The sequence below is a fragment of the Hypanus sabinus genome, chromosome 16 (genome assembly GCF_030144855.1).
Source record: "Hypanus sabinus isolate sHypSab1 chromosome 16, sHypSab1.hap1, whole genome shotgun sequence".
In the NCBI taxonomy this organism is placed as follows: domain Eukaryota; kingdom Metazoa; phylum Chordata; class Chondrichthyes; order Myliobatiformes; family Dasyatidae; genus Hypanus; species Hypanus sabinus.
In genome coordinates, this window is record NC_082721.1 from 74,059,752 (window position 1) to 74,074,336 (window position 14,585).

The following is a 14,585-nucleotide window of genomic DNA, read 5'->3' on the forward strand; positions in this document are numbered from 1 at the left end:
AGATAGACGATGCACGCAAAAGGAGCGACATTACTAACGTCCAATGGATTTCAATGCTGGTAAATTGGGAAAATCAGGTTCGTGTTTGACTCCAAGAGGGAGGATTTCTTGTGTGGCCTGCGATGGGTTTTAAAGAGGCTTGTGGTTAGCACCAACAGGGAATCAGTTTTTCTCGATTGGCTGTTATGCAAAAACCGGAATGGATTAGTGAGGTTAATTTCAAAGAACCCTTAGGGGAAAGTAATCATGACACGATCGAATTCACACCTGAATTTGAGAAGAAGATAAAATCAGATATATCACTGGAGTAAAGCGAAGTCTAAAGGCCTGGGAACTGTGATGGCCAGAATTGCTTAGAAAACAATACTGGTGGGGTGATGGAAGAGCCGCAAAGATTGGGATTTCCAGAAGCAAACTGGAGAGCACTGGATATATACATTTGCAAAGTGGAAGAAGTATTCCAAAGATAAGATGACACAGCCGAGGCTAAAAGAGAAGTCAAAGTCAATATAAAAGTGAGTGGGCACTTAATAAAACAAAAAAAAAGTGGGAAGTCAGAAGTTTAGGAAGCTTTTAAAAACATCAGTAGGGACCAAAATAATTAAGAGGAAAAGTAAAGAAGGAACACAACAATAGGCTAGCTAGCACTATAAAAGAGGATGCCAAAAAAATTCTTCAAGTAAATAAAGCGTAAATGGAAAGCGAGCGTGGGGATCTGTTCACTAGAAAATGATACTGGAGGTAGTCTTCGGGAACAGGGAAATGATGGAAGAACAGAAAGTATATTGCAAAAGTTTTACTGTGCAAGACACCAGCAGTATGGTGGATGCTTCAGTTGGTAAGGGGTCATGAAGTGTGAAAAGTTGTCATTGTTAGAGAGAAGGTGCTTTGGAACCTAAAATGTCTGAAGGTAGATAAGTCACCTGGCCCAGTTGCTGACCGAGATGGCTAATAAGGCAATTGTGATGCACTTTCAAATATCACGAGATTCTGGAATCGTTCTGGATGAATGGATAATTGCAAAGGACACTCCAGTCTTCAACAAGGGAGAGAGGTGGACGATAGGAAACTATCGGCCAGTTAGTCTGCACTTAGTGTTTGGGAAGATGTCAGAGTCGATTATTAATGATGAATTCTCGTGGCACTTGAAGGCACATCATGCAGCAGGATGTAGTTAGCATGGCTTCCACAAGTGAACATTTTGTCTGAGAAAACTTTTGGAATTTTTTGAAAAAATAATAAGCAGGATAAACAAAGGAGAATTGGTATATGAATGCTCAGAAGACCTTTCGCATGTTATATATCAGGAAAGATTCCATCATGGTTAAAGCAGTGGCTGATTGTAAGGAGGCAAAGCGTGGGAATAAAGCAAGCCATTTTTGGTGAGCTATCCATGACTAGTGGTGTTCCATAGAGTAGGGACCGATTCACTTGACGTTATATGTTGTAGGTAAATGATTTGGACAAAGGAATTCATGGCTTTGACTCAAAGTGTACAGAAGAAATGAAGGTAAGAGGAGGGCAGTTAGTTTTGTAGGAAGTTGAAAGGCTACGATGTTCATAGACAGATTAGGAAAATGGTCAATGAAATGCCAGATGGAATATAGTGAGAGAAGTTTATAGTCATGCAATTCAAGTGGTCTAGAATAGAAAAGCAGGGATGTAATGTCGAGATTCTAGAAACCGCTGCTGGGAATGGAATTAGAGTTTTGTAAGCAGTTGTAGGCCCCGTATCTTGGACCGGATGTATTGAAATTCGAGAGGGTTCAAAGACGTTGACGAGAACTTGTCAGTGTTGAATGACTCGTCATATGTAGAACAACCAATGTACAGAGGGGAAAAAAATCAAATTTTGCATACATTTTGCAAAGGCTTTGCACCCTGGGGCTACTGGAATAAAAGTTCATCTACCTGTATACATTTGATTGGCTGAAGGGCAAAACATTTGAACTTTCAGTTCAGAATACAACGCCGTAATGGGTCTGACTGTCTATTTCGCTGACGGATTAAATATCTGACTGAATTGAGCTCAGCACGTCTTTCAGCTTTTATATTATTTTCCATTACACTGCTGAAGATTAAGTCACTGTAGATTGAAGAAAAGATTATCTACATGTGAAGTAAAACCCCATGATCTGATGTGTTACACTTACAGCTATAAAACTCTCCGAGCTGACCCTAAGCTCCATCCCCAAAATTCAGGACGGTATTTCGCAGCTGAATAAGAGTAAGTTTAATTATTATCATTGATATTATGTCGTACTTCAATGCACGAGCCTATATATATATATATCATGAAGTGTGACAAGTTAACATTGCTAGAGAAAACGTTCTCTGTAATTGTTTAAAGAAATAATAAGCAGGATAAAGAAAGGAAAATTGGTTGATATTGTGTGCATGGATTCTCAGACGGCCTTTGACATGGTATATAAGGAATGATTCTGGCACGGTAAAAGCAGGGCTGAGTGTAAGGAGCGAAAGGGTGGGGGAAAAAATGAGCCATTTTTGGTCAAATCTTGTAAACATTTTGCAAAGGTTTTGCGCCCTGGCACTAGCGGAACAAAGGTTCATTTTGCTGTATACATCTGCTTGGCTGAAAGACTTTAAATTTGAACTTGAACATTTCAAGAATGACTCCGCCTGTCCTTTATCAATTTTTTTCATTTCAGAATATCACAGCGTAATGGGTCTGACTGTCTCACTCGTGGACGGATTCAATATCTTACTGAGATATGCTGAAACTTTTTATTAATTTCCATTACAGTGATGAAGGTTATCATAGTTCTTTACGTCATTGTAGACTGAAGAAAGGATGATTTACGTGTTAACTAAAACCCCATGATCTAATGTGTTGCCTTTTCAGCTATAAAAATCTCCGAACAGACTCTGAGCTCGATCCCCAAAATTCAGGACGAGATTTCGCAGCTAAATGAGAGTAAGTTTAATAATTATCATTGTAAACATGACGTATTGTAATGCATTGAACTATATATGTATTGATCTGGTGTACAGCCGCGTCGATTGTGAAGATGCGTCAGGTGTTGGGGTCATGATGTTTGCAAAGTTACCATTGCTAGAGTGAAGATTCTTTAGAATTGTTTGAGGAAATAATAAGCAGGGTAAACGAAGGAGAACTGGTTACTGTTGTGTACATTGATTCACAGACGGCTTTTGAAATGGTATTTCAGGAAAATGGCACATTTAAAGCAGTGGCCGATTGTAAGGAGACAAAGGGTTGGAATAAAGCCTATCATTTTTGGTCATCTATCACTGACTAGTGGTGTTCCTTAGAGTGGGTACCGATTCACTTCACGTTATATGTTACATATTAATGATTTAGTAAATGGAATTCGTGGCTTTTCTGTAAAGTTTGCAGATGAAGTTAAGATAAGTGGCGTGGCAGTTAGTTCTTAGGACCTTGAGAGGCTGCTGAAGTACATAAAGAGATTAGGAGAATAGGCAATGAAATGGCAGATGCAATATCTCGCGAGAGGTTTACCGTCATGCCCCTTGGTAGAAGAAATGAACGTCTTCGCTGATTTCCAATTTGAAATAAAATAATAAAATATTCTGAAGGTTAAAAGGATTTGTGCAGGTTCTCCATATAAACATATAACAATTACAACACGGAAACAGGCCATATAGGCCCTTCTAGTCCTTGGCGAACGGTTACTCTCACCTAGTCCCACTGGCCCGCACCCAGCCCATAACCCTCCATTCCTTTCCTGTCCATATACCTATCCAATTTTACTTTAACTGACACTATCGAAACTGCCTCTACCACTTCTACTGGAAGTTCATTCCACACAGCTACCACTCTCTGATTAAAGAAGTTCGCCCTCGTGTGACCTTTAAACTTTTGCCCCCTAACTCTCAACTCATGTCCTCTTGTTTGAATCTCCCCTAATCTCAATGGAAAAAAGGCTATCCAAGTCAAACTCTACCTATCCCACTCATAATTTTAAATACCTCTATCAAGTCCCCCTTCAACCTTCTACGCTCCAAAGAATAAAGACCTAACTTGTTTAGGCTTTCCCTGTGACGTAGGTGCTGAAACCCAGCTAACATTCTAGTAATTTTTCTCTGTATTCTCTCTATTTTGCTGACATCTTTCCTATAATTTGGTGACCAGAACTGTACACGCTACTCCAAATTCGGCCTTACCAATGCCTTATACAACCTTAACATTACATCCCAACTCCTATAATCAATGCTCTGATTTATAAAGGGCAGCATACCAAAAGCTTTCTTCTCCACCCTATCCACATGAGATTCCTTCAGTGAACTATGCACCATTATTCCTAGATCACTCTGTTCTACTGCATTCTTCAATACCTTACCATTACAACGTAAGTCCTATTTGGATTATTCCTATCAAAATGTAGCACCTCACTCTTTTCAGCATAAAACTCCATCTGACATCGTTCATCCCACTCTTCTAACTGGCCTAAATTTCTTTCCAAGCTTTGAAAACCTACTTCATTATCCACAACGCCACCTGCCTTAGTATCAGCGGCATACTTACTAATCAAATTTAACACCCCATCATCCAGATCATTAATGTATATGACAAACAACATTGGACCCAGGGACAGATCCCTGAGGCACATCACTCGTCACCAGCCTTAAAATGACCACTACTCTCGGTCATCTCCCATCCAGCCACTGTTGGATCCATTTTACTACTTCAATACTAATTCCTAACGATTGAACCTTCCGAACTAAACTTTCGTGCGGAATCTTGTCAAAGGCCTTACTGAAATTCATATCGATAACATCCACTGCTTTACCTCATAAACATTCCTCGTAACCTCTTCAAAAAATAATGAGATTTGTGAAACATGACCTTCCACACACAAATCTATGCTGACTGTTCCTAAGCAGACACTGCCGACTCAGATAATGATATATGCCATCTCTAAGAATACTTTGCATTAATTTACCCACCACTGACGTCAAACTGTCAGACCTATAATTGCTAGGTTTACTCTTAGAACCCTTTTTAAACAATGGAACCAGATGAGCAATATGGCAATCTTCTGGCACCATCCCCGTTTCTAATGACATTTGAAATATTTCCGTCAGAACCCCTGCTATTTCTACACGAATATCCCTCAAGGTGCTAGGGAATATCCTGTCAGGAATCTGAGTTTTATCCACTTTCATATTCCTTAAAATCGCCAGTACTTCCTCCCCTTTAATCCTCGATGGTCTCCGTAACTTGAGAAGATGGCAGTGCAACGCACCGCGCACGCCCTCTCTAGAGAATGGATATCTATTACGTGTTAAGAAGGGATCCGTAAGCAATCCTGATTTGATGGAGGCGGAGGTGATAGCGTGGAGGAACATCCGGAGAAGCTTCTGAAATGCCCGCTTTGCTGCCGCTGCTTCTGTGCGGTCCGGAATCTCCGGAGGCTTTGCTTGTTTCGGCGGGAGGTCCGAGACTGAAGGCGCTCGGGAGGCTGTCTCGGAGGGGCTGGTCGGAGGCTCGATGTTTTCGGATGGACTCAGAGTCTGCTGTCATCGGGTGCTTCCGAGGCATTAATTGTCAGTACCTGGAAGTTTATGGCAGGGAGAGTTTGCTGCCTGATATCGGGACTATTAGAGTCGATCGGGACCTGAGACTTTTTAAACCGCGTCCATGGTCTGCGTTTATTGTATTATGGTATTGCTTTGCACTGCTGTAACTATATGCTATAATTATGTGGTTTTGTCCGTCTGAGTTTTGGTTTGCCCTTTTTTTTATTTTGTGATATCACTCTGGAGGAACTTTGTATCATTTGTTAATGCATGCATGCATTTCTAAATGACAATAAACGAGGACTCAGTGTCATCATAATCTAAAACTTGTTACCGTACCTTACACAATTCAATATACGTTTCCTTAGTGAATACTGAAGAAAATAAATTGTTCAAAATCTGCCCCATCTCTTTTGGCTCCACACACAGATGTCCACGCTGATTCTCTAAGGGACCAATTTTATCCCTCAATATCCTTTTGCTATTAATATAACTGCAGAAACCATTCGGATTTAGTTTCACCTCACTTATAAAAGCAACCTCGTAGCTTTTTTAGCTTTTCCAATTTCTTTCTTAACAGTCATCTTACATTCTTTATATTTCTCGAGCACCTCATTTACTCCATGCAGCCTATATTTATTGTAGATATCTCTCTTTTCCCTAACCAAGTTTCCAACATCCCTTGAAAACTGTGGCTCTCTCAAACTTTTAAACTTTCCTTTCAACCTAAGAGGAACATAAAGATTCTGTACCCTTAAAATTTCACCTTTAGATTACCTCCATTTCTCTATTACATCTTCCCATAAAACAAACTGTCCCAATCCACGCATTTAAAATCCTTTCGCATCTCCTCAAAGTTAGACTTTTTCCAATCAAAAATCTCAACTCTGGGTCCAGTCCTATCCTTCTCCATAATTATATTGAAAGTAATGGCATTGTGATCACTGGACCCAATGTGCTCCTCAACACATACCCCCGTCACTTGACCTATCTCATTTCCTAATTACACTGCCCCTTCACTAGTCGGCACCTCTATGTATTGCTGCAAAAAACTATTTTGCACACATTTTACGAACTCCAAACCATCCATCCCTTTTACAGTATGGGCTTCCCAGTCTATGTGTGGAAAATTAAAATCTCCCACAATCACAACCCTGTGCGTGTCACAATGCCATGGGCACGAGTGTTGCAGGAGGACCCAGATGCCAGACACAAACATGGTTTAGTAAGGTTAACTACAAGGAGACTTGAAGGAACACAGACCTTCGACTCAGAGAAATGCAGACCTTGGGTTCGGAGAAACATAGACGTTGAACTCGAGACTTGGTACTCGGGGCGCCGCGGCCAGGGTTTGGATACTTTGAAAACCGTAGCCAGGGTTTGAATACTTGGAACGCCGTGGCCAGGTCTTGGAGACGAGGAACACCGACCTTGGACTTGGGCACTTGGATCACCCCGACCTCAGACACAGGACATGAAACACTGAGTCAGGACTCCGCCTTAAAACACCAGGCATCGAGCCGGGACTCCTCTTCTTCAAGGGACAGATGCAGAAACAGGGCATGAAACACTGGGGTCAGGAGCCTACTAGAGTACCGGGCCGGAACCCCTCATTAGACAGGACATGAATATGGAGACCACCCAACGACTGTCCATTCGAATAGCGGTAGACTGCTGGAAATATGACGACAGGACAACAGATGGTACTACCGCTGGAACCAAGTTTGTTCCAAGCTGCGGGAGCTCTTAAATCACCCTGGTGGGTAATGTTGCCCAGACCCACTCTGGTAAGGAAAGGCGAATAGCTGACACTTGCTGTGGAAGAGGACCTGGCTTGCTCCTGCAGGAACCATAGTTGGCTCCAGCTGGGTATCTTTGGCTCATGGTAGCTACAGTGATCTTGCTAATGCTCCTTAACATTCTCACCCCAAACGGCTGAAGCCAGGGGCTTATAAACTGCCGGTTCAGTTGAGAATAAATTGCCTTATTCCCAAAGCTTGAGGGACACGTGAAACAGGGAATTAAAGGGAAGCAAGGAGTCAACGGTCCGGATCATCACTCAACCTAGATATATTTAAAGGGGAACCGATCCGGACCATGAAAGTGTGTACTGCAAATATCAGCTATCCCCTTGCAAATTTGCTCCTCCAATGCTTGCTCCTCATTAGGTGGTCTATAATACACCCGTATGTGTGACCACACCTTTCCCATTCCTCAATTCCACCTAATTAGCCGCCTAATCTATCCTGCCAGAGCACCACTGTAATATTTTCTCTGACAAGCAACGCAACACGTCGCCCTCTTGTTCATCCGATTCTATCACACCTGAAGCAACGAAATCCAGGAATATTTAGTTGCCAATCACACCGCTCCTGCAACCATGTTTCACTAATAGCACTAATAGCTAATAGCTCATATTTCCAGGTATCAATCCATCCTCTAAACTCATCCACCTTTCTTACAATCCTCCTAGCATTAAAATTAGTGCATTTAAGAAATTCTCCACCTCTTCCTCTCTGTTTACCTCTAACAGTACAAAGAAATTTACTGTCTTATTTTTTTCCCTTCTCCCATACATCAGTTCATACACTCTGGTTCCCCTCCCTCCTCGTATCTAGTTTAAATACACTGGAGCCTCTCTACCAAACCTACCTGCAAGAATATTTGTCCCACTACCAGTCAGAGGTAAACCGTTCTGCTGGAACAGGTCCCACAATCCCTGGAAAACTGCTGAATTATCTGTAAATCTGAAACCCGCCTCCTGCACCATGTCTTTAGCCATGTGTTGATCTGCACTATCTTAGTGTTTCTATACCCACCTGCACGTGGCACTGTTAGCAATCCTGAGAATGCTATCCTGGAGGTCCTGTCCTTTAACTTGGCATCTAGCTCCCTAAACTCACTTTTCAGGATTTCCTCACTCTTCCTACCCACGTTATTGGTCCCTACATAGACTATGACATCCAACTGCTCACCGTCCCTCTTGAGAATACTGAGAACTCGATCCAAGGTATCATGGACCCTTGCATCAGGGAGGCAACAGATCATCCGGGACTCTCGATCTCTTCCACAGAACCTCCTATCTGTCCCACTATCTGTCGAATCCCCTATCACTACTGCTTTCCTCTTTTATCATCTTCATTTCTGAGCTGAGGGTCCACTCTCAGTGCCAGAGCCGTAACCACTGCAACTTGTTCCTGGCATGTCTTCACCACCAACAGTATCCAAAGCGGTATAGTTATTATTGATGGGAACGGCCACAGGTGTGTTCTGCTCTTCCTGTCTATTCCCCTTCCCTCTCCTGACAGTCTGCCAACTAGCTGTCACCTGACTCTTAGGGGTGACTATCTCCCTGAAACTCCTGTCTATTTCTCCCTCTGCCTTCCGAATGATCCGAAGTTCATCTAGCTCCAGCTTCAGTTCCAGTTCCCTAACATGATTTGTCAGGAGCTACAGCTGCATGCACCTTTTGCAGGTGTAGCCATCAGGAACAGATGTGTTCGCGCTGACTTCCCACATACTGAGAACGGAGCACTCAACTGCCCAAACGGCTGCCTCCATTACCTACCACTAAGCTAATTAGATTAATTAAAGGACCTTACCTGGCCTTCCGTCACCTGAAGTGCAGCTCGTACTCAGCCTCTGCTCGCTTGGTAAATTCCCCGGCTGATCTCAGAGGCTGACTTTATCGCGCTTGCGCAGTCGTGCCCCATTTAACCACGCCTCTGCCTGTTCTTGCCGAAGCCTCATTGAGCCAAAGCCCTCCCAATCAGCTCAGTCCATTCCGATAATGGCCGTTGTATATGGCGGTCTTTCTTTTCTTTTCTTTCTTTTTAAAATCTTTTTATTAGTTTTAAACAAACATAAATGATACATGGTCTTTCTTTTAAACGTTTTGCGCTACATCACGCGCTTGCGCAGTCTAGCCTCTTTGCCCCGGTCAGTTTACAAGAACAGCTTCTCTCATGGCTTCTTGTACCTCTTCCCTCTACGTCGCTTGCTTCAATTTAAATGACCGTTGAAGACTTCCTTTCATTAATATGCAGATTAAGTATCTGGTGAGGAAGGCAAATGCAATGTTCGCATTTATTTCAAGAGGACTTGAATGACAAATGAGGGTGTAATGTTGAGATTCTAGAAAACACTGCAGGAACCTGGATGGGAGTTTTGGAGGCGGTTGTACGCCGCTTATCGTTGACAGGATGTACTCAAATGGGAGTAGGTGCAAAGATCGTTGTCGAAAATAAGTCAGGATTGAATGACTTTTCGCATGTAAAACACAATGTACAGATGGGAAAAAATGAAATCTTGCAAACATTTTGCAAAGGTTTTGCAAACTGGCTCTATCGGAACAAAGGTTAATTCAGCTGTATACACCAGCTTGACTGAAAGATAATAAATTTGAACTTGAATTTGAAGAATGCCTTCAGAATATAACATCGAAAAGGGCCTGACTCGCAGACGGATTCAATATCTGACTGAGATATGCTTAACTCATGGTTCAACTTTTAAATCAATTTCCATTACACTGATAAAGGTTATCATAGTTCTTTAAGTCATTGCAGACTGAAAAAATGAAGATTTATGTGTGAACTCAAACCCCATGATCTGATGTGTTGCCTTTTCAGCTATAAAATACTCGGAGCAGACCCTGATCTCCATTCCCCAAATTCAGAACGAAATTTCGCAGCTGAATAAGTGTAAGTTTAATAATTATCGTTTTTATTATGCCGTATATCAATGCATAAAGCTATATATATATATGTTGATTTAGTGGAGAGCGGTGGGTGTAAATTACTGAAGATACTTTAGGTGTTCGGGGTAATGAAATGTGAAATGTTACCAATGTTCCATAGATTTGGGAGCAATTAAGATGACGTTATATGTTATATGGTAATGATTTGGACAATGGAATTCATGGCTTTCTTGCAAAATTTGCAGTGGACACGAAGTTAAGTGGGGGTAGTTAGTTTTGTGGAAGTTGAAAGGCTACCGAAGTACAAAAACCGATCAGGTGAATGGGCAATGAAATGGCAGATGGAATATAGTGCCGAGAAGTTTTGCCGTCATGCAATTCGGCAGAAGAAATTAACGTCTTGACTGATTTCGAAATTGAAAGAAAATACTAAAATTCTCCGTGTGGCAAAGGGACTTGAGAGTCCTTATGCGTGGTTCCCTAAAGATTCATATGCATTTCAAGTCTGTGGTGAAGAATGCAAATACAAACTTAGCATTTGTTTCAAGCGGAATGGCATATTAAAGCAAGCATGCATTTTCAGATTCAATAAAACACAGCTGGGACCTGAATTGGAGTTTTGAAAGAAGTTGTAGGCCCATTATCTTCGGCAGTATGTAGTGCAATTCGAGAGGGTTCAAAGGACGTTGACTACAATAGGTCAGGTTTGCATAACTTGTCATATGTATAGCACCCAACTCAGAGTAGAAAAAAAATCAAATCTTGCTTACGTTTTGCAAACTTTTGCCCCCTGGAGCTAATGGAAATAATTGTCATTGATCTGTATACATCTGCGTGTCTGAAGTGCAATAAATTTGATCTTGAAATTGAAGAATGACACTGCCTGTCCTTTCTCAAATTCTGAATTCTGAATATAACATCGAAATGAGCCCCACTGCCTCATTCTCTGACGGATTCCATATCTCACTGCGATGTGCGTAATACGTGGTTCAACTTTTATACTATGTTCCATTACACTGATGAATATTATCCCAGATATTTAAGTCATTGTAGTCTTAAGAAAGGCTGATCTACGTGTGAACTAAAACCCCATGATCATGTGTGTTGTCCTTTCAGCTATAAAAAACTCTGAGCAGATGCTGAGCTCCATCCACAAAATTCTGGAGGAGATTTCTCAGCTGAATAAGAGTAAGTGTAAGAATTATCATTTTTATTATGTCATTTTAATGCATGAAATTATATACACGCTGATTTGGTGCAGAGCGGCGTCGGTTGCTGAAGATACTTCAGGTGTTTGGGCTCATGAAGTGTGAAAAGTTACTATTGCTGGAGAGAAGGTTCTTTGCAATTGCTTGAAGAAATAATGAGCAGGATAAACAAAGGAAAATTGGTTGATGTAGTGTTCTTGGATTCTCAGGTATATTCTCATGGTATACTAGGCTTGCTTCTAGCAAGGTTATAGTCGTGGGAGATTGTAAGGAGAGAGAAGGTGGGTATAAACCGAGCCATTTTTGGTCAGCTGTACGTGACTAGTGATGTTCCATAGAGTTGGGAGCGATTCATTTCTCGTTATATGATTATTTTAATGAATTAGAAAATGGAATACATGGCTTTATTGCAAATGTTGCAGATGAAATCAACATAAACAGATTAGGGGAACGTGCAATAAAATGACAGATTGAATATAGTGCCGATAAGATTCTCGTCATGCACTTTGGTAGAAGAAATGAACGCCTTGACTGTTTTCTAAATGGAAAAAAAAATCAAAAAAAAAATCCGAGTTGTAAAGGTATTTGGGTGTCCACGTTTACGGTACCCTAGAGGTAAATATGCAATTCAAGTCTGTGGTGACGATGGCAAATGTAATTTTATCATTCATTTGAATAGGAGTAGGATTAAAAAGCAAACCTGCAATGTTGAGATTTTAGTCAACACTGCTAGGACCTGAATTGGAGTATTGGAAGAAGTTGTAAATCCTTTATCTTCAGCAGTATGTACTGAAATTTGAGAAGATTCAAACGACGTTGACGAAAGTAAGTCCAGATTGAATGACTTGACATATGTAGAATACCCAATGAACAGAGTAGAAGAAACATTCAAATCTTGCGTATATTTTGAAAAACGTTTGCCCCCTGGCACTAGCGGGATGAAGTTTCATTTAGCTGTACAGAAATGCTCAGCTGAAAGGCAATAAATTTTAAGTTAAACTTGAAGAACGCCTCCGCCTGTCCTTTCCTAATTTTTGAATTCAGAATATAACATCGTAATGGGTCTGACTGTTTCACTCGCTGACGGATTCAACATCTGACTGAGGTATGCTTAACACATGGTTCAACTTTTAAATCAGTTTCCATTACACTGATAAAGGTTCCCAAAATTCAGGCCGCGATTTCGCAGATGAATAAGAGTAAGTTTAATAATTATCATTATTATTATGCCGTATTTCAATGCATAAATCTATATAAATATGTTGATTTGGTGGAGAGCGGTGTCGATTACTGAAGATATTTCAGGCGTTTGGGGTCGTGAAATGTGAAATGTTACCAATGTTTCATAGATTTGGGAACGATTCAGAGGACGTTAAATGTTATATGTTAATGATATGTACAATAGAATTCATGGCTTTTTGCCAAGTTTGCAGAGGACATGAAGGTAAGTGGGGGCAGTTAGTTTTGAGGAAGTTGAAAGGCTACCAAAGTACAAAAACCGATTAGGTGAATGGGCAATGAAATGGCAGATGGAATATAGTGCCGAGAAATTTTGCCATCATGCACTTCGGCAGAAGAAATTAACGTCATGACCGGTTTCTAAATGGAAAGAAAATACTAAAATTCTCCGCGTGGTAAAGGAACTTGAGAGTCCTTATGCATGATTCCCTAAAAGTTCATATGCATTTTAAGTCACTGGTGAAGAATGCAAATACAAGCTTAGCATTCGTTTCAAGAGGAATGGAATATTCAAGCAAGCATGCATTTTCAGATTCTATAAAAACACTGCTGGGACCTGAATTGGAGCTTTGAAAGAAGTTGCAGGCCCATTATCTTCAGCATTATGTACTGCAATTCGAGAGGGTTCAAGGGACGTTGACGAAAATAAGTCAGGTTTGCATAACTTGTCATATGTAGAACACCCAATTCAGTGTAGAAAAAAATAAAACTTGCCTACATTTTTCAAACTTTTGCCCCCTGGCACTAGCGGAAATAAATTTCATTGATCAGTATACATCTGCATGTCTGAAGTGCAATAAATTTGATCTTGAAATTGAAGAATAACTCTGCCTGTCCTTCCTGAAATTCTGATTTCTGAATATATCATCATAATGAGGCTCACTGTCTCATTCGCTGATAGATTCAAAATCCGATGAGATGTGCATAACACGTGGTTCAACTTTTATACTATGTTCCATTACACTGATGAATATTTTCAGTTATTTAAGTCATTGTAGTCTGAAGAAAGGATGATGAACGTGTGAGATAAAATCCCATGATCACGTGTGTTTTCCTTTCAGCTATAAAAATCTCCAAGCAGACTCTGAGCTCCATACCCAAAATTCTGGACGAAATTTGGCAGTTGAACAAGTGTAAGTGTAAGAATTATCATTTTTATTATGTCATTTTTAATGCATGAAACTATATATACGCTGATTTGGTGCAGAGAGGGTTCGATCGCTGAAGATACATCAGGTATTAGGGCTCATGAAGTGTGAAAAATTACCATTTCTCGAGAGACGTTTCTTTGGAATTGCTTGAAGAAATAAAGAGCAGGATAAACAAAGGAAAATTGGTTGATGTAGTGTTCATGAATTCTCAGAAGTTCGTTGACATGCTATATTAGGAATGATTCTAGCACGGTTATAGCCGTGAGGGATTGTAAGGATAGAAAGGGTGGGTATAAAGCGAGCCATGTTTCGTCGGCTATCCGTGACTAGTGATGTTCCATAGAGTTGGGAGCGATTCATTTCACGTTATATGTTATATTTTAATGATTTAGACAATGGAATACATGGCTTTATTGCAAATGTTGAAGATGAAATGAAGATAAGTGAAGGGACAGTTGGTTTTCAGGAGGTTAAGTGGCCACCAAAGTACATAAACTGATTAGGAGAATAGGCAATGAAATGACAGATGGAATATAATGCCGATAAGTTTCTCGTCATGCAATTTGGTAGATTAAATGAACGCCTGGACTGTTTTCTACATGGGAAAAAATCAAAAAAATTCCGAGTTGCAAAGTTACTTGGGAGTCCAAGTGTCGGGTTTCCAAAAGGTAAGTATGCATATCAAGTCTGTGGTGAGGAAGGCAAATGCAGTGTTAGCATTCATTTGAAGAGGAGTAGGATTTAGAAGCAAACATGCAATGTTGAGATTAT

General features: G+C 40.7%; 1 protein-coding gene across 1 annotated transcript in view; it reads left to right on the forward strand.

Moving 5' to 3' along the window:
* The first annotated feature begins 6,688 nt into the window (after positions 1-6,688).
* The window catches only part of LOC132405919 (C-type lectin domain family 10 member A-like), a 55,555-nt gene continuing 47,658 nt past the window's right edge, over positions 6,689-14,585 (forward strand). The window contains exons 1-4 of the mRNA XM_059990899.1: positions 6,689-6,869; positions 10,149-10,220; positions 11,333-11,404; positions 13,725-13,796. Of these exons, the coding sequence (XP_059846882.1) occupies positions 6,689-6,869; positions 10,149-10,220; positions 11,333-11,404; positions 13,725-13,796 (397 nt within the window). The remainder of the gene's footprint in view (positions 6,870-10,148; positions 10,221-11,332; positions 11,405-13,724; positions 13,797-14,585) is intronic.